The sequence below is a fragment of the Thamnophis sirtalis genome, unplaced genomic scaffold (assembly GCF_051295495.1).
Source record: "Thamnophis sirtalis isolate CommonGarterSnake01/CBP01778 unplaced genomic scaffold, rThaSir2_p1.2 scaffold_4, whole genome shotgun sequence".
Lineage (NCBI taxonomy): Eukaryota > Metazoa > Chordata > Lepidosauria > Squamata > Natricidae > Thamnophis > Thamnophis sirtalis.
The window spans coordinates 10399737-10422781 of NW_028261384.1; the positions used below are offsets into that span (position 1 = coordinate 10399737).

The 23045-nt window shown below is 42.5% G+C and overlaps 1 protein-coding gene across 1 annotated transcript in view; it reads left to right on the plus strand.

Annotated features, from left to right (window-relative positions):
• The first annotated feature begins 230 nt into the window (after nt 1–230).
• Nucleotides 231–23045, plus strand: part of DPP6 (dipeptidyl peptidase like 6) — a 637674-nt gene continuing 614859 nt past the window's right edge. The window contains exon 1 of the mRNA XM_087712475.1: nt 231–308. Within this exon, the coding sequence (XP_087568601.1) occupies nt 246–308 (63 nt within the window). The 5' untranslated portion in view covers nt 231–245. The remainder of the gene's footprint in view (nt 309–23045) is intronic.

A 23045-nucleotide genomic window follows, 5' to 3' on the forward strand; every position in this document is an offset into this window, starting at 1 on the left:
GCGTCTCCGGCTTCTACACCTGAGAGAGGAAGCTTTTCCACGCGCTTTTTCCGGGCAAGCCCCGCGCCTAGGAAGCGCAACGCCACCACAGCCACCCTCTCCCGAGTCCCCACGCGAGACAAAGCAGCCCGCTGGGCTTCTCAGTCCGCCTTCCGACGCTGCCCACCCGCCGGGGAAGAAAGCGCCTCGGTGGAAACTTCAGAGGACCGTCCTCTCCCCCTCCCTCTCCCGCAAAACTTCTCGAGATGAACCAGACGGCCGGCGTTTCCAATACCGTCCGGTGCCCCAGCAGCAAAGCAGGAGTAAAGGTATGTGCGAAGTTGGTGGCTTCTGTAGTTTAAAAAAAAGAAAATAAAAAGCCCCGAATATGCCTTGGGAAAGTTGGGTCAGGCCTGGGAAAAGAGGGGGTTGTACAGCCGGTACGTTGTTCCGGAGCTCATGGAGTTCAAAGGAACCCCCATAAAAGGGGATTTTTTTAAAAAAAAATTACAAAACCAAATTTGAATTTGTATTATTGTTTTTATTGCCTCTTACAAAAGTACCTATCCTCTTTTTAATATATTTGCAAGTATGTTTGAATGTAATCAAATAAATGTACAATTGTGGCATTACTGATTTGTGTGTCCGTGTGTAGGTGAGCGGGCCCACATTAGTCGTTTTTCCAGCACTTAATAGTCGTCTCGGCGGCCCTGCTTGGAGTGCACAAAGTGGGAGGGGGGGACGGAGACCGCTCCGGTTGGCGTCCTGCACACCCAAGTCATTTGCAGGTTGAGGGCGCGCGTGCACCCAATTACGCTTTTAAAAAAACCCACTTACATGCTGTTTTCTAGGAAAGGTTTTGAGAATGGCGCGCTTTGCCTGAAAGATTGGGCTTTTGCCACCTGTACTATGCCGCGTTAGAGCAGGTCTAAAAATGCAGTGCTGTATTCCCCCCCACGCCCCAGCTTTTCATGCGCGGGGGGCGGGGGAGGTCTTGGAAGAGGTTTGTAAGAGCAACGCGGAGAGTGCATCGCAGCGACGTGTCTAGCTTTCCAAGTTATCTCTCCCCCCTCGGCCAGAGCTTGAGTTGGGGTGGAAGCTAAGCTATCCCTTTTATCGCGTTTCCCCTTCTTCCTCTTCCTGCACCGCGTTTCCAGAGTGTCTTATTGGAGGGATTAGCGTGAACTGTCCGAGGTCAGACTGGATCTTTGCTGGTGGAATGGGAAAGAGCGAAATAAACGCTGGGAAATGTGCAAATATGTTACTGAAAAATGTGCTTGTGTGTGGGATCTCTGATACATGACAAGGCAGCAGCCAGCTTCCCACTATCTCCCAGCAGACTTGATTGCATAGTCTCTATTCACTAACACAAAGGTGTTCTGGGAAAGGTCATTTAAAAGCAGGATGGTCAGTATTAATATTATAGTTGTATAACAAATGATTAAAATACCATGTCAAAATCAGCGTGAGAAAGAAGTAAAAAAAAACGCAGTAAAATAAACATCCTATAATACTCAATACCAATGGAAATTTTATAGCATGCTTGGTATCATGATATCTTGGTGGGCTATCTAAGTGAGGTGCCTTAAGAGAGGAGAATCTTACTCTAATTATCCCCCAGTCCAAGCTGCAGATCTTAAGATGGGACAGGCAGCTACAGGGAAGTTCCTTAAGTGCTCAGAAGCCAAACATTTTACAGCTTTAAAAATATCAAAATCTTGAACTGGATCCCAGAGCGAATAGATTATCTGTGCAGCTTCATTAGAATCATTGTAATATGGCTGGATCCCTTAACATTCCAGCAGTTGCAAATGTCCACATTAGTAGATCCCAGCCTCACTGGGTAGGTCAGAGAGGAAATCAACTTCACAGGTAAGCTAAGTTACTGTGAATTGAGATGGCCTATAATAACAGCAGCTTGCAAATCTGGCTCTGTGGTGAATACTTCTTACAGTTTAGTGAATTAGGAAAGTGTTTACCTGAATCACTTCTACATATGTGTTTGTATCAACAGAAGAGTATATATGTTGAACTCTGCAGTCTTGGGTGGCCTTTGAGCTTGGTTATTTGTCGTTTCATTACCCAATTAAGTAACATCAGTGTTAGCATGAAACATCTTCAAGCAAATAACCAAGCTCAGAGAGTATCAAGGGCTCCACAATACCTGTAGCAGGGACACGGTGGCTCAGTGGCTAAGACTCTGAGATTGTCACTCACATTACTTGTCCCAGCTTCTGCCAACCTAGCAGTTCGAAAGCATGTAGAAATGCAAGTTGAAAAATAGGAACCACCTTTGGTGGGAAGGAAACAGCGTTCCATGCGCCTTCAGCATTTAATCATGCTGGTCACATGACCACAGAGACGTCTTTGGACAGCACTGGCTCTTCAGCTTAGAAACAGAGATGAGCACTGCCCCCCTAGAGTCAGGAACGATTAGCACATATGTGCCAGGGGAACCTTTACCTTTACAATATCTACATCCTTGTGGACTAAATAAAATGCTTCAAGTATGCTTGGCGTATCAAGGCCATCTTCCTTACTCATTACCTGAAGCATCGTATTAATCTTCGAGGGCAGTCCCATGTATAACATGTTGTAGTAGTCTAGCTGTGAGACAACTAAAACATGGGCTTAGATAGGAATTATAGTTGACAAGGAAGAGAAAAATGATAAAATGCACCATTTGGTCCTTACACCATTTTGAATATCTAATGTTGAAGTAGAATTCAGAAATAATTTGATTGAGAGCTGCTCAGAATTTGTTAGAAGATGGGTGGCTATATAAATGTTTTAAATTAATAAATAAAAATAAGTACTGAGCAGTGAATCTGCTCTTCTGAGGGAATCCAGTTCTGTTTTGAACAAACTCTAATTCCTTTACAGATGGCACCTGGCACCAACAAGGTTAGCTAAAATCTTAACAAATACCTCCCCAAAATGTTGGAAATGTGAATCAATACATGGAACATATTACCATTTATGGTGGACCTGTGAGAAGGCTAAAAATTTTTGGAAAAGGATAAAAAAATTGGCTGGAGGCAATAATGGGTTAAAATAGAATGGAAACCTGAAGGTTTTTTTATTAGGAATAATGTCTGTGAAATACAAAAAAGAAATCCAGTATTTAATACCGTGACCCGTCAAAAGCGTGAACGTCATAAGTGCGCCGACAACACCGCGGCGCTAAAACCGCGATTTCAAAAGCGCACCGACAACAGCGCACCGACAACAGCACGCCGACAGAAGTGCGATTTCATTTAAGGTAAGATTTACAGTTAGGTTTAGGGTTAGGTTTAGGGTTAGGTTTAGGGTTAGGTTTAGGGTTAGGTTTAGGGTTAGGTTTAGGGTTAGGTTTAGGGTTAGGTTTAGGGTTAGGTTTAGGGTTAGGTTTAGGGTTAGGTTTAGGGTTAGGGTTAGGTTTAGGGTTAGGTTTAGGGTTAGGTTTAGGGTTAGGTTTAGGGTTAGGTTTAGGGTTAGGTTTAGGGTTAGGTTTAGGGTTAGGTTTAGGGTTAGGTTTAGGGTTAGGTTTAGGGTTAGGTTTAGGGTTAGGTTTAGGGTTAGGTTTAGGGTTAGGTTTAGGGTTAGGTTTAGGGTTAGGTTTAGGATTAGGTTTAGGGTTAAGTTGAGAGTTATGTTACAGCGCGCTTCTGTCGGCGCGCTTTTGTCGCCGCACTTTAGGGCTAATTAGTCGCTCATTCATCACGCGGTTTTGTCACCGTGCTTTAGACACCGCGGTTTAGTCAGGCACGCTTTTGTTGTGCGCGCATTTGTGGTGGAACCATTTAATACTACATATAATTATGGCGGCAAGGATTGCCTTTGCCCAGGAATGGAACAACTAACTCCAAGCGAAGATGAAATAATAAGAAAGGTTATAGATTGTGCTGAAATGGACAAACTAACTAAAGAAATCCAGGGAAAAGAAGAATCAGAATTCTACCAGATATGGGATAAATGGTATAGATGGATGGAGGAAAGAAACAAGAATCAATGAAGGAATATAACAAAACTAAAAAAATAATAGTTATGAGCAAAATAAGAGGGTTAAGAATGGTGAAATCCAAATGAAATACAATAGAAGGGGAAATAATATAAGGTGAGCGGTATCGATTGATAATTGCAGTAAGAAAGAACAGGAAGCTCCTGTTCGTATTGTATTGTGTAAGTGTCTAAGTTTTGTGTTTGTGTATTTTACATGTTTGTTAATAAAAAAAAGGAAAATAAATAAATACTGAGCAGTAAATCTGCTCTTCTGAGGGGAATGCAGTTCTGTTTTGAACAAACTCTGAATTCCCACAAGTGTTAACTGCTATGTACTGTTAGTTTGGACAATACCTAAACCTGAAGAGTCCATTAGGATGAAACCAGTCATATACAGGTAGTCCCTCGACTTATGGCCACAATTGAGCCTGAAAGTTCTGCTGCTTGGCAGGGCAGTTAGTTAAGTTAGTCACACCTCATTTCATAACCTTTATTGACATGGTTGTTAAGTGAACCTGGTTTCTCCATTGACTTTGCTTCTCAGAGGTTGCAAAAGGGGATGATCATGTGGTCGTGGGACACTGCAAATGTCGTAAATAAGAACCAGTTGCCGACCAGCTGAATTTTGATCATGTCACCATGGGGATGCTGCAACGGTTGTAAATGTGAAAAAGAACTTTTTCAGGGCCATTGTAACTTTGAATGGGCATCAAATGAATGGCTGTAAGGCAAGTTCTATTTGTAGTGCCTTCTACTAATCAGTAGCTAATACAGGAGTTAAAGCAGGGGCTTCAACTCCCAAAATTCTCCAACCAGCCATGCAGTTGAAGTTCACAAATCTTAAAGTTCCCACGTTTGGACACCCATGCTCTAAAGCTATATAGGTTTCCTCTCCTTAAGAGGAGGTGATTCTGATTAATGTAGCATGTGGCCCAGTCCAATAATAATCCCCAAAACTATCTAGTTTGAGACAATATTAGAAAAAAGACATCATGCCTGCATATCTTTTATAAACTTTAGTCCATGTATCTAGACCCTAGACCAGTAATTCTCAACATCAGCAACTTTAAAATGTGTAGATTTTAGGGCCGGTTTGCTCTAATGCAGAGGTTGGTATTCAGCAAGTTCTGACCAGTTCTGGAGAACCGGTAGCGGAAATTTTGAGTAGTTCAGAGAACCGGTGATGCCACCTCTGACTGGCCCCACCCCCATCTTTTAGCAATAGCAATAGCAGTTAGACTTATATACCGCTTCATAGGGCTTTCAGCCCTCTCTAAGTGGTTTACAGAGTCAGCATATTGCCCACAACAATCTGGGTCCTCATTTTACCTACCTCAGAAGAAATGGAAGGTTGAGTCAACCTTGAACTGGTGAGATTAGAACTGCCGAACTGCCGAACTAGCAGTCAGCTGAAGTAGCCTGCAGTGCTGCACTCTATCCACTACGCCACCTCGGCTCTGCCTCCCGAGTCCCAGATGATCAGGAGGAAATGGGGATTTTGCAGTAACCTTCCCCTGGAGTGGGGCAGGAATGGAGGTTTTACAGTATCCTTCCCCTGCCACGCCCACCAAGCCACGCCCACAGAACCAGTAATAATTTTTTTTGAATCTCACCACTGGTCTAATAGTTAAGGCATCAAGCTTGAAACCAGGAGAACGTGAGTTCTAGTCCCTCTCTTAAGCATGAAAGCCAGCTGGGTGACTTTGGGCCAATCACCATTAGGCAATGAGTTCTAATCCTACCTTAGCCGTGAAAGCCAACTGGGTCACACTCTCATCCCAGCTCATGCCATAGAATTGTGGTTGTGGGGAAAATAAAAGGAGGAAATAAATGTAGATATGACCACTGTGTGATTTGTAAATAGTAGATTCACATTATGGGACAGAGGAGCAGCATAAAAATGTAATAAATAAAAATAAGAAAGGTAGGATTTATTTATTTTTAAATCGAAATCTAAATTCCCAGTATTTCTCCACGTATCTTAAAGTGATTCGGGTTGTTCTGGATATTGGGTTAAATGTGGAAACAAAAACCTTTGTTGTGGGCAACAAAGATGGAGGATTAGACTCAGAGCTGTCAAGCGTCCGTAAATCAGGCCTTCATTTGTGAGGTCAGCCAACTGCAAAAGAATGGGGTTTAAAAAAAAACACATTAATTTTACTATTCCACGTGCTGGGTTTCATCATGTTATCCTGAGGACATGTAACTTCTTTCAGTTGGGTTAGTTAGATGCAGTGGCTAACCAGTTCTCTGCCCTAATGACCAGCTGGGTAGGCAGGGCTCAGTGATCATGTGACTGGGAGGGCGTGGCCCACTCAACGTCACTCAGGTTGATGGGTGCTTTGCCTGAGCTGTTACAAAGTAATAAGGGTTAACCGGAGAGGCAGTTTCTGTAAGCAGGGCAATAAAGATGAGGCTAGAAACAACACCAGAATGTTTCCTTCCTGCCTTCCTTACGGGATTAGCCCTGTAAAGTGGGGAAAAACAAACCGAGATTTCTTCCAACAACCCCTTTCTATTCTATTTAATTTTTTTAAAACTTTTGTATTATGTGTTTCTTTTAATGTTGTACGCCGCCCTGAGTCCTTGGGAGAAAGGCGGCATATAAATCTAATAAACCTAAACCTAAACCCTTTCTCCAAACTGTTTAGAAGGTTAACAACTGGTTCTCCTGAATAGATGCAAACTGGCTGGATCCCACCACTGGTTAGATGGTATAACAATGGAAATTTTATTGAATGAAAAAGGATTATCCTTTCATTTCATCCTCAATACTCTCCTTCACTATATGTTTTGCACCTTCGAATATTGTTGGCTCCTGGTGATGATCTAAATTAATCCCTGCAGTTTTCTTGGCAAGGTTTGGAAAGGTTTTGCCATTGCCAACTTCCTAGGGTTGAGAGAGAGAGTGACCAGTCCTAGGTCCTGCTGCTGGCTTCATGCCTAAGGTGGGACTAGAACTCATGATTTCCCAGTTTCTAGACTGTCTTTCAATCATACAATTTAGCAAAACTGAATCATTTCTTATAGAGATTTTCTTCCTTTCCGCAATGAATCCTCAAGAGATCAGACATAACAACGGAATTATTAGAAAGTTTATTTTTTATGCTCAATTTGAATTCTTCCTTTTTATATTTATTATGTCCACTTATATTTTAAAAGATCCCCACACACAATTATTTCCTCTCTTCAAATAGTTAAAGACCAATCCCAGTCAAAAAATAGTTAAACATTATCAAAATGTAATGTTTGCTTCAAGGAATCATTTAGGTAAGATGGATGTTATAGAAATGTGATGAATGAATGAATGAATGAATGAATGAGTGAGTGAGTGAGTGAGTGAGTGAGTGAGTGAAAGAGCAAGTGAATGAATGGTGGATGAATGGTGGCTGCTGCAGGATTTTGCAGGAGGCTGTCCAGACCAAACATGGGTTGTATGGAGGGGCCAGCCTCCCAGCTGATCAACATGGCCAGTCCATTCACTGCTCCTAGATGATCAGTGAGGCTCCCAGTCATGGCACGACAAAACCGCGCTCGTCAAAATAGCGGTGATAAAATCGCGTCGCTAAAGCCGCGACGTCATCACCGCCGTGACAACAGCGCGGCGACAGAAGGGCGCTTTAAAACAGCGCAGCGGCAGAAAGCAGATTTAAATTAAGGTAAGGGTTAGGATTAGGTTTAGGGGTTTGTTTTAGGGTTAGGTTTAGGTTTAGGGTTAGGGTTAGGGTTAGGGTTAGGGTTAGGGTTAGGGTTAGGGTTAGGTTTAGGGTTAGGTTTAGGGTTAGGTTTAGGGTTAGGATTAGGGTTAGGTTTAGGGTTAGGTTTAGGGTTAGGTTTAGGGTTAGGTTAAGGATCCTGAGTGCTTGGGAATGCGCGGATTTGCCCTCCGCGATTATGTCATCGCGGTAGGGTCGTGTTTTTCCTTAGCGCTTCGAACGGCGCGAATAAGTCTTCGCGCTTATGTCTCCGCGGATAAGGGCTTCGCGGATTTGTGGTGGAACCCTCCCAGTCAACCCCCTGCAGCCTCTTCACCCAGAACGGCAACCTCAGTGGATGGGGCGGGGCCAGCATTAACCAGTTCACCAAACTATGCAAAAAATTTACAACTGGTTTGGTTGAACTGGTGCAAAACGGCTGAATCCCACTAATGTTCATGAGTCATTATTCAATCAGTAATCAATACAGTTGCCCCATCTCCTTTTCTATGCTGTTTGCCATCGGCCTGAACCCCATTGAAAAGAAAACAATTTGGGTTGCAAGAATTCCAGCCACTGAATCATTGCCTGTCTTGGACTAATGTATCCCAATATATCCCAATATATACTAAACTGCATTTTCATTTTTTTTCTAATTGCCTTCTCTCTTCTCTCTGAGTTAATAGCTATTTTACAAAGAAACATTAATTGTATATATAGCGATGGGGGAAAGCAAGAAAAAAGGATGAATAGCAACAAGATGGATAGCAATAGTAATAGCACTTAGACTTACATACCTCTTCACAATGCTTTACAGTCCTCTCTAAGTGGTTTATAGAGTCAGCCTACTGCCCCCAACAATTTGGGTCCTCATTTTATCCACCTTGGAAGGATGGAAGGCTGAGTCAACCTTGAGCTTGGTGAGATTTGAACTGCCAAATTGCAGGCAGCCCGCAGTCAGCAGAAGTAATTGCAGTACTGCACTTTAACCACTTTAACTGCACTGCCCCACCGTAGCTCATGTATCCAGTTATAATGGGGATTGGTGCTAAGAGGTGAAAGGCCACTGAGGAACAGATTGTCCTGGAGAAAATCTATGTGGTCACTAACAATTGACATCAACTTGGTAACTGATATTCATTCAACGTGAAAACATAAATCTCTAAAAAATGTTTAAATGTTGGGAAGGATGGAAAGGAGGAGAAGAAGATGACCAGTAGTAGGGAGGGGAGGACTCACTTATAGTGGTGATTTGGAAGACCAGGTTAGGGACAGATATTTTGGAGAAAATCTGCCTATAGGTAGTCCTTGATTTACAACCATTTATTTAGTGGACTGTTTGAAGTCACAGCAGCACTGAAAAAAAGTGACATGACTATTCTTCGTGCAACCATTGCGGTATCCCCATGGTCACGTAACCAAATCTCGGACACTTGGCAACTGGCATGTATTTATGACAGTTGCACTGTCACAAGGTCATGTGATCACCATGTGATCATCATGAGCCACGGTGGCGCAGTGATTAGAGTGCAGAACTGCAGGCTACGTCTGCTGATTGCCGGCTGCCTGCAATTTGGCAGTTCAAATCTCACTGGACTCAAGATTGACTCAGCCTTCCATCCTTCTGAGGCTGGTAAAATGAGGACTCAGATTGTTGGGGGCAATAGGCTTGCTCTGTAAACAGCTTAGAAAGGGCTGTACAGCACTGTGAAGCGGGATATAAGTCTAAGTGCTATTGCTATTTGTGATCTTTCTAGTTGGCTTTCAACAAGCAATGTCAACGTGGGAAAGCTGGCTTCACGTAACAAATGTGTAACAGCTGCAGTCATTTTCTTAACAACTGTTAACAAAAAAAGGTCATAAAATGGGGCAAAACACATTTGACAACAACCTTGCTTAGCAATGGAAATTTTGGGCTCAGTTGTGGTCATAGGTTGAGGACTACCTGTATGTGATCACTAAGAGTCAACAATGACTTCATGGCACATAATAAAAATAATCACTGGTTAATAGAATATGAATATATTTTAAACACATTAGGGCAGTATTTTATTTGAAAGCTTGTTTTACTGTCATAATCTAAAACGATTAAATACAGCTATCTCTCTCTGCATGACTGGCTTCATTGCAAAGAAGCTTTTCAGAGTCCAGAAATAATACAGTGCAACAAAAGAAAAAAAGCAATAGGAAAATAATTGAGAATAAGCAGTGAAAAGTATAGTTACCATCAGGAGTGGCTCTTCAGTGAAGAACATTTTTAAAATAGTGGGCTTTTCATAGTACTGTTATCCCTTTTATTCAGCAATGACATGAGAGCCCTGATTCATTTTTAAAAAAATATTTCACAGGTTAAATAAATTTGTATTCTTAATTACTTGAGAGACCGCCTGCTGCCAATTACCTCCAATAGACCTATCAGATCCCATAGATTAGGCCTCCTCCGAATTCTATCCGCCGGCCAATGCCGACTGGCGACTACCCAGAGGAGAGTCTTCTCTGTGGCTGCTCCGACCTTCTGGAACGAGCTCCCCGTGGAGATTCGAACCCTCACCACCCTCCAGGCCTTCCGCAAAGCCCTTAAAACCTGGCTGTTCTGACAGGCCTGGGGCTAAAGAGTTTTTGCCCCCCTTCTCGAATGGTATGGTTGTTGTGTGTTTTTAAATTTTGTATTGTTATGTCTCGTCTTTTTTATCCCCTTGTCTGTACCCCCCTTCCCTGATTGAATTGTGAGCCGCCCTGAGTCCCCTTCGGGGAAAAGGGCGGCATATAAATGTAATAAATCAAATCAATCAATCAATCAATTATTTTAGTATAAAAATACAGTAATAGGAGCCCATAACAAGTAAACATGCTATGTTGCCCAGAGCCATTCATTGTGAAATGGATAACTATATAAATTTGATTCATTAATTAAAAAATAAAATAAAAGCAAGAACATAGGCCGTAAAATATAAGTGGAAAAATGCTTCTGCCATGCAACTAACCAATACTAAGAAAAAATGTGCTGAGATACACGAGCCTAATAAAACAATGATCATTTATTTGCAAAGCTGCTTTAAAAAACAAAAAACCCTGTTTAGCATTCTTATAACCACTTATAAGAATTAGCTATTTGTTTTATTTACTAAATCTATATTCTGTCTTTCCACTGAAAGCTATTGATAGTTGCTGAAGTTTTTTTTCTTTTTAAAAAAGACAAGAATGAAAAAAATTAACTAAATCTGGGAAATGAAGAATCCATCCAGCACAGAAGAAGTCTTCTTCCCAAAGCTGTAGATCTGAAATGGGTTTCCCCAATCAATTCACAGTGAGGAATGAGGTAAGTTAAAGCCAAACCATAAATCAGATAACGCTCTAAAGCAGCTGTAATAGAAGCTTAGATAATCTAAGCCAGGATGAGTGACTACAGTAGAAACTGATACCACCAGCTACTGCAGCTGAGATAGTTAAAAAGAGAATTGCTGTTGACCAGGGCTGGATTTGAAAAGCAAAATGTGATTTCCAGCATTTAGGTGGCACCCCATCAGAAACACCTTAAGAGAGATATTTCTCTGTGTCCCAATGTCACCAAAGACCACTCTCCTCAGCTGTGGTATGATTTATTTGAAGAACCATCTTTTCCCAGTTATATTTCTCTAACCCACCAGATAAGGCGGCTAGGGATGTTATGGGTCCCCTCTTTTAAGGAGGTCTGTCTGCTAGGATGCAGTGGCTCAGTGGCTAAAACCCTGAGCTTGTCGATCAGAAAGGTCGGCAGTTCGGCGGTTCGAATCCCTAGCGCTGCATAATGGAGTGAGCGCCCATTACTTGTCACAGCTTCTGCCAACTTAGCAGTTCGAAAGCATGTAAAAAAAATGCAAGTAGAAAAATAGGAACCACCTTTGGTGGGAAGGTAACAGCGTTCTGTGTGCCTTTGGCATTTAGTCATGCCAGCCACGTGACCATGGAGATGTCTTCAGACAGCGCTGGCTTTTCGGCTTTGAAACGGAGATGAGCACCGCCCCCTAGAGTCGGGAATGACTAGCACATATGTGAGAGGGGAATTTTTACCTTATCTGCTAGGATAAAAAAGAAGGGCCTTGTCTGTGGTGACTCCCTCCCTGTGGGACATCATCCCTGTCGAAATAAGATTGGCTTCCACGTTGACATGCTTATCAAAGGCCTTGAAGACGTGGTTTTGCCAACAGACCTGGGACCTCCTTCAGATGATAGGGAGCCGATCAAGTGATTTGATTGTTGTCACTGGAGGGTGGAGTAAGGATTTACGTGGCACGACAAAACCGCACTCCACTAAAGCGCGCCCGATTAAACCGCGTCGCTGACGTCAGCAGCAGGGCGACAACAGCGACCGTGGAGAAAAAAGGACGCTTTAAATAGCGCTTTGAAAGCAAGCCGATTCAAGTTAAGGTAAGGGTTAGGTTTAGGGTTAGGTTTAGGGTTAGGTTAAGGGTTAGGGTTAGGTTTAGGGTTAGGTTAAGGGTTAGGGTTAGGGTTAGGGTTAGGGTTAGGGTTAGGGTTAGGTTAAGGGTTAGGATTAGGTTTAGCGTTAGGTTAAGGGTTAGGTTTAGGATTAGGTTTAGGGTTAGGTTAAGGGTTAGGTTTAGGGTTAGGTTTAGGATTAGGTTTAGGGGGGTTAGGTTTAGGGTTAATTTTAGCTTTAGTTTTTACAGCGTGCTTTTTTCGTCGCGCTGTGATGATGTCAGCTACGCAGTTTCGTCAAGCGCGCTTTAGTCAAACACGGTTTTGTGGTGGAACCCGGATTTATTGGGTGTTGTGTTGGAGTTTTATTTCTGTGAGCTGCCCAGAGTCACTATGAGTGAATTGGGTGACCATATAAATTTTCTACATAAATAAACATTACAAGGAAAGATCAGTTTGGTTTAAGTCCATGACCATATTTGCTCCATGTCACATTTTGCCACTTACGTGTCAACCATGTGGAATTAATTATTTTATTTCTGTGCAACCTACAGACAGAATCTTGCCAGACTGAAGCAATTATCTGCAATATCTATAGATGATATTCTGTGACCTGCGAGAGAGGGTCTGATTTGCTCTTTTCTTGCCCACAAGACACTCCAAACTCCACTGTCTCTTTGCCCTCTGGGAAAGACTCCCTTCCTCCTGTAACTCTGGACTAAAATTCACCACGTTAAATCTGGATCTGCGCCTATTCTTCCTCCTTCTCTTCTGTTTCTGCTCTTCCTCTTGATTTTCAAGTTTGTTTTCTTTACTGTAGAAGATCAATTCCACTTCTGAGTCCAAGAGAAAGTCATTCAGTCATGTTTTGATTTACAGAAATGTTTGTCTGCAGACAAAAACTGCAGAAAGAACAGGAAAATTCCCTATAGTGGTCATAGGCAAGTCAATGTTGCTGGTTCGCCATCCTAAAAAACAGGCGCCCAATGAATCTACCAGTGGCTGAGCAAGATTTTGTATGTACGTCCGTGTGTGTGTGTGTGTGTGTGTGTACATTAGGAAGTACAATAGACTTTACTCTATTACAAAGTTACATAGTGGATTAAGTAGGTCAAAGTCATTATTTTTCAGAATGCAAAGTATAGACTTAATACTATTTCAGTCTTAAATTCACTGCAGCAATGTCATCCCTTTCTGGATAAACGAGACAGGAAACACGATTAGATAAGCTAATTCCACTTTATTAGACTATATTACCAGAATCTTGCAAGTGTAAAGGTACAAACTTCCTGCCACCCCATTTAACCACCTGATCAATTAGGAGAGGTTTTAGGTCTTTCCTAAGCCCCTTCCTCTGTTAATCCATGGGGGGGGGGCATCTCTCTTGTCTGATTGTTTGCTAGGCAGCATCTCTTCCCCCACATCCCATAGTTTCACTTACATATTCCATTATAAATGCATGATCGTGTCATCATTATATGATCAAAGTGCAACTGTCAAGCACAGGAGTCCGTGCAGATCAAATGAATATATAGGTTTATTGCACATTAAAGCTCTCTACAAGAATGTGAATTACCAACAGTCAAAGCGAATTAGTGGTAAATAAAAGTCAATGCTATTCAAGGTGGGCTGGACTTAAATCTCTTGTGGGCTCAAAGGGACTCAAGACTTATGACATGTTTGATCCCTTCCTCGGACTCAGCCTAGTCATCTCTTACATCAACCTTGGAGCACCAGGATATTCTGGTATCAATATAAGCCACACACAAAAATTAATGCTCTTTCCACTAGCAAATTTAAGTGTCATGCCTGCAAGCCATCCTTTCTTTTGGACTTTGCCACACTTTCTATTGTGGAAAAATGGGAGGGTGGGTTATACATAGTTGGGTGATATGTAGCCATAATAACATTCTTCTTAGAAACTCAAGGTCATCTTTGTCTCTGTACCTGTCGGAACTGGATGGGAGGAATCTGTCTTCAAGGCAGTGGGAGATTGGACCATGTGATGGGCTTGTGGGTGTGGGGGCAGGATCTTGAACTTTCAACTGGGTGGGGAAAACCTGGAAGCTTTCAGATTCGGGTTTTCCCAGATGTGCCAAAATGGCTCTTTTAATAAATTGGAACTTAGAGGAATCTTTTGCCTTGGGCTCTGATTTAATTTTGGATGCTATTTGGAACACTGACATTAAGTATGTTGTATTTTCTGTTCATAAATATTTCCATTTACGGAAATGCATACCATAGCTGGTTAATTGGTACCAGTAATCCATAGCTAACTTGTTCTGAGCCTCGTTACCTTGCCAGATAAGGATGTGATTTTGTTGGTTTGTCCATTGCAGACACATGGATGAAAAGTTTCCATTCTGTACCAGAGCCAATTCAAGGTGTGTGTTCCCCCCACCCCCGCTTCTGCAGTTATTATTTTCCGGGCAAAATGAAGGGATGTTCTTTTGTAAAATGTAGATGACAGGTCAGGTATGATGAACAAGAAAGTTAAGTGTTTAGGCAGTTTGATGGGGACACTAGAAAGATTAATGGGTTTTACACAACCATTATAGAGGAATGGATTAGATATGTAAGTGAAGAGAACCTGCCCCACATCATGGAGATTGGTGATGAAGGAGATTTTAGAAGAAGGAGAATGTGATGGATGGGAATGGCATTTAATAGTGTTTTGGGAACTTGGCTCCGAATGGTATTAGCAATCCAAAAAGCTTGAGTCTGAATCTTCATAAGTATCTTCTGCATGGAGTGTTGTTCTCTCCATTTTAAAGGGAGCCAGAAAATGCCTGCTGAGGAAGTTCCAACAGACAATAATAAGAGGGCAATTCCAAAACCTGTTTGGATTTAAATCATAGCGTAAATAGGAAAGATGACGCTTTTGCCTTCGTTACCTTACAAAGGACAGAAATTAAAGTACAGCCAGCTTTTGAAGGTTCCAATTTAAACTGTGCTTTTAAAGATAGCAATTTAAATTGCGCTTTTTAAAGATAACCGGTTTAACATACTCCTAAAAGCTTATGCAGGTATAAATAGCCCATTTTGATAATTTGCCTATAGGGTTAAAACAGTTGTCAGTCATGACGGGTGAGAAATGCTGTGTGGTGCTTCAGATTCCAGGAAAAAGTGTTTCAGAGCAAATGGAGGTACTTCATATAGTCCCTGTTAGGTCTTTTGGTGCCTTTTTCCTGAGATCATAATTGCAACTATCGCTGTAAAAGACCTTTGAAAAGTTTCCGATCCTGGCATCCCAAAACTGAAAAGCCTTTGCAATGAATTTGGTAAGGATGTTCAAAATGGGAAACAATAGCATCAAATGTCATTTAATTAGCTTATTGGAACTAGATTTACAATAGACAAAAAGGAAGTACGCATATATTCCCATAGCATATGTCCCAAGAGTGGTTTATTTTTTTCCAAAAGGCAATTGAACTTTGTTTTTGTTTTGTTTTCTGCTTCAAGTTGTTTTACTTCTCATTTAAGAAGCTTCTTCAGTTCTGAATGATGGTGAAAAATGGAAGGATTTGTATTCCTTGCAGTCATCTGGTCGTTAGCACTCTTTCTGGGAGTCATTGAGGCCACTTGGAGCCTTTATCTGTACCCTCAGGGTCACACGAATAGTGCAAATGGGTGTGGGAACTTCTTGGAATGGCTGAAAGGACTGTGTTGTAAACAGGAGATGGATGGTGTCATTCCACATAGCACATATTTAACCTCTGGAACTCTTCAGCCAAAGAAGAATTGGATAGATTCATGCAAGACAAGTCTTTCAAAAACTGTCTGGAAGATTCATTATTATCTCTTATTATCTCTTGTTGACCATGAGCTGCAGTAGGAAAGGGTTATATCTTCATGTCATAACCCTTCCCTACTGGGTGCTCATATGCCTATGAGCATCCAGAAAGCATCTTATTGAACAGTGTTGAGAAATAGAATGGATGTCAAGCTGGATCTTGACCAGTGGTGAAATAATTTTTTTACTACTTTTCTGGGGGCGTGGCTTGGTTGGTGTGGTGTAGTTTGGTGGGCGTGGCTTGGTGTCATGGCAGGGGAAGGATACTGCAAAATCTCCAATCCTACCCCATTCCAGGGGAAAGATACTGCAAAATCTCCATGGGCCAGCCAGAGGTGGCATTTGCCGGTTTTATGAAGCTCTCAAAATTTCTGCTACCAGTTATCCGAACTACTTAAAATTTCCGCTACTGGTTCTCCAGAACCTGTCAGAACCTGCTGGATTTCACCCCTGATCTTGACCCAACCCAGCAGTACTTCATATTCTTATGAAGGCATCAATGATTTCAAGGGAATGGGGTAAAAAAAAACCCATTCAATATGCTGTCTGTCATTGTATGGTTCTCCCTTCAGTGAATTCATGATTGAAATCTTGCTCTATTTTTACATGCACATTTACCTTTTTCTCCCTATTTTGAAAGTGTGAATGAATGTTGAGGAGCTGTAAGGTGCCAAAGATGAAGTTTGGGGTGTAGATTTCCAATTGATTTATTGGGATTTTCTTCCCGCTTCTCTATATTCGCTTTTACTGGCTTGGTAGAAAAGAGGGAATTCCCAGCTTGAGTTAGAGAGTTATGAAAAAAATAAAATAAACGTGTTACTCAGGGCCATATTAAAGAGCTCGTTTTGATGTTCCTGACAGCTGCGACTAACACTAACGATTTTTGTGAGAAGTTCTTTCACACTTATAAATATGTTCCAGCACTTCTCTCTCTGTGTCACAACTTCTATTACCATGTAGAGGAGCAATGTAGGATGATTGCTTTTAATACTCAATCTGTCGTGTGCTAAAAGCTTAAGCCACCTAGTAGGCTTATGTCTCACATGTGTGGGTGTCTGGCTAAAGGAAACGTATTTTGCAAATTAAAATTTTTCACTATCTAAAAAGATCAGCAACTTGTTACATATGTATACTGATTCCCCCCTGGGCTCAGTCGTTGTTAATCACTTCCTATGCAAATGTCTTGTACAGAAAAACTCTTGAAGCCACCAAAAATTTGATTTTAACCTCTGTCCCAGTGGGTGGGATTCAGCCAATTCGCACCTATTTGGGAGAACCAGTTGTTAACCTTCTAAACAGTTCAGAGAACCAGTTGTTGGAAGAAATCTCCTTTTGTTTTTCCCCACTTTACAAGGCTAATCCTGTAAGGAAGGCAGGAAGGAAACATTCTGGTGTTGTTTCTAGCCTCATCTTTATTGCCCTGCTTACAGAAACTGCCTCTCTGGTTAACCCTTATTACATTGTAACAGCTAAGGCGACGCGCCCATCGGTGTGAGTGACATTGAGTTGGCCATGCCCACACGGCCACATGAACACTGATCCACGCCTACCCAGCTGGTCATTAGGGCAGAGAACCAGTTGATAAATTATTGGAATCCCACCTCTGATGTCAGTGCAGGTGAAAATGTTATTGCAGCATAATAGCAATAGCAATAGCAGTAGACTTATATACCGCTTCATAGGGCTTTCAGCCCTCTCTAAGCGGTTTACAGAGAGTCAGCATATTGCCCCCAACAATCTGGGTCCTCATTTTACCCACCTCGGAAGGATGGAAGGCTGAGTCAACCCTGAGCCGGTGAGATTTGAACCGCTGAACTGCTGATCTAGCAGTAGCCTGCAGTGCTGCATTTAACCACTGCGCCACCTTGGCTCATAGGAAAGAGAAAACAATGCAACTATTCTTGGTGTTGGGATACTTGGCAGTAAATTACAGATCTCCTAACCCTTAGTGACTTAGCTTGATTCCTTGGCTAGGCTTAGATTCACATACAGGTTATTGTTGGTTAACTGAGAATCTTGAATTGACATTGGCATTGACATTTCAGGGCAACATATGGTGAACTAAAGGCAGCTTTGTGAAAGCAGTGTCAACAACTGTAGCAAAGGGGGAAAAAACCCATCTATCCAGATAAAGAGGGGACACAGTGGCTCAATAACTAAGACCAGAGGTGGGTTCCTACTAGTTCGCACCTATTCGGTAGAACCAGTTCATCAAATCTTCCGAACCGGTTAGAAGAGGTTCTACCTTTGGACCCGGAAAGCAGGCCACACCTACAGAAGAGGTTCCAAATTTTTTTGAAACCCACCACTGGTCCTTGGATATGATTATTCTACACTATCATGCTCATATTTATAAAACTCAGTGCCTCTGTGAAAGGTAAGGATGACTACTGCGTTTGTGGTGCAATCAGAACATTGCGTGTGTTGAAGTTGTTTTAACGCAAACCAAAGATGCCTTTTAAAAAACAATTTTACCTCATATTCTTATGCATGCCAGTGCTGGGTGTGAGGTAATTTAAGGTGGTTCTGACAAGTGTCGTCGGCATCTTCATATCCGGTCACATGGGCGGCAAGCCACTCCCACAAAGGAGGCCACACTTACAGAGTAGGTTCGAACAATTTTTGAAACCCACCACTGGCTAAGACGCTGAGCTTGTTGATCAAAAAGGTTGGCAGTTCAGTGGTTCGAACCCCTAGCACCGCATAACGGAGTGAGCTCCCATTACTTGTCCCAGCTTCTGCCAACCTAGCAGTTCCAAAGCATGTAAAAGCTCTTTGGCTTTGAAACAGAATGACTAGCACGCCTGTGTGGGGGAACCTTTACCTTTATCCAGATATAGAGTTATAGATATATAGTTCTATGAAAGAGCCCCACTCAAAGATCACTCTCGGTGTCAACGCTGGGCTGAGCTGTTTTTTAGCTTAGCTGAGGCATGACAATCCCCTCTGCTGCATGAATTAGCTGAGCTAAAAAACAAGGGAATCTAGGACAGGAAATGATGGGGGAGGGAGGGCGGGGCCAACTAGAGGTAGTATTTGCCGGTTCTCCGAACTACTCAAAATTTCTGCTACTGGTTTGCTGGAACCAGTCTGAACTGGCTGAATACCATCTCTGCTGCAACTTTAAACTAATATTTTGTTGAAGCACTTTCTGGTTTGATGACAGCATTCAGTCCTTTGCGATAGGAGCCTATAAGCCTGGCACCTCTTGCCTTATGAATCTTTGCCCATTCTCCAGACAAGACCGAGACAAGACAAGACCAAGTGGCTGTTGTGTTTCCCTCCCAAAAATTTGGTTAGTATTCCATCACTCAGGCTGGGGTGTGAAATTCTACGCCCTTCAGACAGGGCTCGCAACTTGGGAGTCCTCCTGGACCCACAGCTAACTTTAGAACATCATTTGTCGGCTGTGACCAGGGGGGCATTTGCCCAGGTTCGCCTGGTGCACCAGTTGCGTCCCTACCTGAACCGGGAGGCACTCGCAACAGTCACTCACGCCCTCACGCCCTCGTGACCTCAAGACTGGACTACTGCAATGCGCTCTACATGGGGCAGCCCTTGAAGAGCATTCGGAGACTTCAACTTGTCCAGAATGCAGCCGCGCGAGCGACTGTGGGTGTACCTCCATAAACCCACGTTACACCTATCCTCCGCGAGCTGCACTGGCTTCCAATCGGTCTCCGGATACGCTTCAAGGTGCTAGTTATTACTTATAAAGCCCTTCATGGTATTGGACCTGGGTACTTGAGAGACCGCCTGCTGCCAATTACCTCCCAAAGACCCATTAGATCGCACAGGGTCGGCCTCCTCTGGGTTCCATCCACCAGCCAATGCCATCTGGCTACGACCCAGGGCCTTCTCTGTTGCAGCTCCGGCCCTTTGGAACAAACTCCCCGCGGAGATTTGGACCCTCACCTCTCTCCTGGCTTTCTGAAAAGCCGTTAAAACCTGGCTGTGTCGGCAGGCCTGGGGTTGATGACCTCCCTTCCTCTCTCGACAGGTGTGGTTGTTGGTCATTTTAAATGTCTGTCTTGTATTTGTATGTGCCCCTTCCCGTTTGAGTTGTTCGCCGCCCTGAGTCCCTTTAGGGAATAGGGCGGCATATAAATAAAATAAAACTTAAACTCCCTTTCAAAAATGCTCCAAATCTGTCAGATTGAGAGGTCTTTTTTTTAATACCTCTTCAGGTCCCCCACATATTTTCAATTGCTATTTTTTTTTCCTCCTCAAAGATTTCAATTTGCTTTTCACTTGAACTGTACAGCTTACAGGTTACATTACAGTGGGAGAAAATATGAAATCTTGGTCTGATTTTTTTTTACACCTCAAAAACCTGAGGTTTTAACAGGGGTGCGTAGAGATTTCTACATCCACTATATGTGAGATTTTAGACATCAAATGTTTTATTTTTAATTTGAGTAGCTTAATTTTGGGGAATTATAAGCAGCCTTTATGCCATTGTAGATATTACAAAAAAAAACAATACAGATTAATAGATTTGGAAGGTACCTTGCAGGTATTCTGGTCCAACCCCTGCTGAAGCGAAAGACCATATACCATTTCAGACAAGTGACTATCCAGTCTTTTCTTAAAAATTGCCAGTGATGAAGCACCCACAGTTTCTGAAGACAAGCCCTTCCACTGATTAATTGTTGTCACTGACAAGAAATTTATCTTTAATTCTAGGTTGGATCTTTCCTTGATTAGTTTCCATCCGTTGCTTCTTGTCCTGCCCTCTGGTGCTTTGCAAAATAGGTTGATCCCTCCTCCTCCTCCTCCTCCTCCTCCTCCTCCTCCTCCTCCTCCTCCTCCTCCTCCTCCTCCTCCTCCTCCTTCTTCTTCTTCTTGATTTTATTTTATTTTATTACATTTATATGCCGCCCTTTTCCCCAAAGGGGACTCAGGGCGGCTCACAATTCAAATCAGGGAAGGGGGGTACAGACAGGAAATAAAAAGACGAAACATAACAATACATAATTTAAAAACACACAAAAGTCATACCATTCAAGGCGGGGGGCAACAGCTCTTTAGCCCCAGGCCTAGTCGGAACAGCCAGGTTTTAAGGGCTTTGCGGAAGGCCTGGAGGGTGGTGAGGGTTCGAATCTCCACGGGGAGCTCGTTCCAGAAGGTCGGAGCAGCCACAGAGAAGGCTCTCTTCCGGGTAGTTGCCAGTCAGCATTGGCCGGCGGATGGAATTCGGAGGAGGCCTAATCTGTGGGATCTAATCGGTCTATTGGAGGTAATTGGCAGCAGGCAGTCTCTTCTTCTTCTTCTTCTTCTTCTTCTTCTTCTTCTTCTTCTTCTTCTTCTTCTTCTTCTTCTTCTTCTTCTCTCTTCCTCTTCCTCTTCCTCTTCCTCTTCCTCTTCCTCTTCCTCTTCCTCTTCCTCCTCCTCCTCCTCCTCCTCCTCCTCCTCCTCCTCCTCCTCCTCCTCCTCCTCCTCCTCCTCCTCCTCCTCCTCCTCTTCTTCTTCTTCTTCTTCTTCTTCTTCTTCTTCTTCTTCTTCTTCTTCTTCTTCTTCTTCTTCTTCTTCATGGCAGCCCCTCAAATATTAGAATACTGCTATCATATCACCCCTGCTCATTTAGACTAGCCACACCCATTTCCTCCAATTGTTCTTCATATATTTTAACCTCTAGCCCCCTAATTATCTTTGCTGTTCTTCTTCGCACTCTTTCCAGAGTCTCAACATCTCTTTTATAATGTGACCACAACTGGATTCCAAATGTGATCTTACTAAGGCTTTATAAAGAGGCACTAATATTTCATGTGATCTTGACTCTATCCCTCTCTTAATGCAACCAAGGACTACATTAGCGTTATTGGCTGCTGCTGCTGCACCCTGCTGACTCATATTTAAGTAATTGTCCAGTAGGACTCCAAGATCCCTCTCACAGTTACTACTATTGAGCCAGGTTTCATCTCATCTGAGTGTCTCGCGGTCAGTTTGTACTGTAGTAATACTTGTTTTAATTTTTAAGCCTACAATATCGGATGCAGCATTGTCAGGTTGTTGTTTTTTTAACAACATGAGCCGAGGTGGCGCAGTGGTCAGGGTGCAGTACTGCAGGCCACTTCAGCTGACTGTTATCTGCAGTTCAGCGGTTCTAATCTCACCTGCTCAGGGTTGACTCAGCCTTCCATCCTTCCGAGGTGGGTGAAATGAGGACCCAGACTGTGGGGGCGATATGCTGACTCTGTAAACCGCTTAGAGAGGCTGAAAGCCCTATGAAGCGGTATATAAGTCTAACTGCTATTGCTATTAAATTAATGCTTAGAGACATTGACTAAGATATGCTTGTTTTTTTCTCAAGTAACAAATGAGAGGACCTTTCTGATCTACCTGCATTGTGTAGCACATCACAACACATGGAAAATCAGAAACACAGAGCACAATATTTATTGTAGTGTTTGTGTGTTGCTGCACTATACTTTTTAGTTATAAATTTTTTAGTGATGTCTCCTGACCCATAATACTGTAGCTCTCTTATCATTTTGAGGGGAGTAGAAAATATTCCTAGTTCTAAACACCACATTTCTCATGTTTTGTAGGAGAATATTTGGGGGAAACTGGGATGATTTTGTTTTTCTTCTATTCAGTCATGTCTTATTGTCAGAGACTTCCTGACAAGTTCCTGAAATTTACTCTGCAAAGTGTTTTTAGAAGCAACTTGCCATTGCCTCCTTCCTAGGGCAGGGAGAGAGGGGCTGGCTCAGGGTCATCCAGCTAGTTTTGTGCCCAAAGCAGGACTAGAACTCACTATTCTCCTGTTTGTAATCTGATACCTTAACTACGACACAAAACTGGCTCCTTTATTTTTTATGTATTAATCTATTTATATAAAAGCCAAATACCACTTACTCATCATGAAATCTCCAGAACCGTAAAGCCTACAAACTTGAAATTGGGCATATATGTTGTTCTTGGCTTCTAGGTGCTCACTAAGAAAGGATTTTTCAAAATGACCATCAGATCATTAGTATTTCTTATACAGTATTTAACACACTCTGATGCTAAGGAGTTCTACTCCCCCTCCTCACCTGAAAAGAATTCTGTTCCAACTTCCAGTTTCTTCATATTCCATTACCTCAGTTCAAACTGGCAGATGTTCCACTCCTTCACTCAGGAGCGGTCTGGGGCTCCTTATAGTACTAAACATCGGTATCTCACCAAAATAT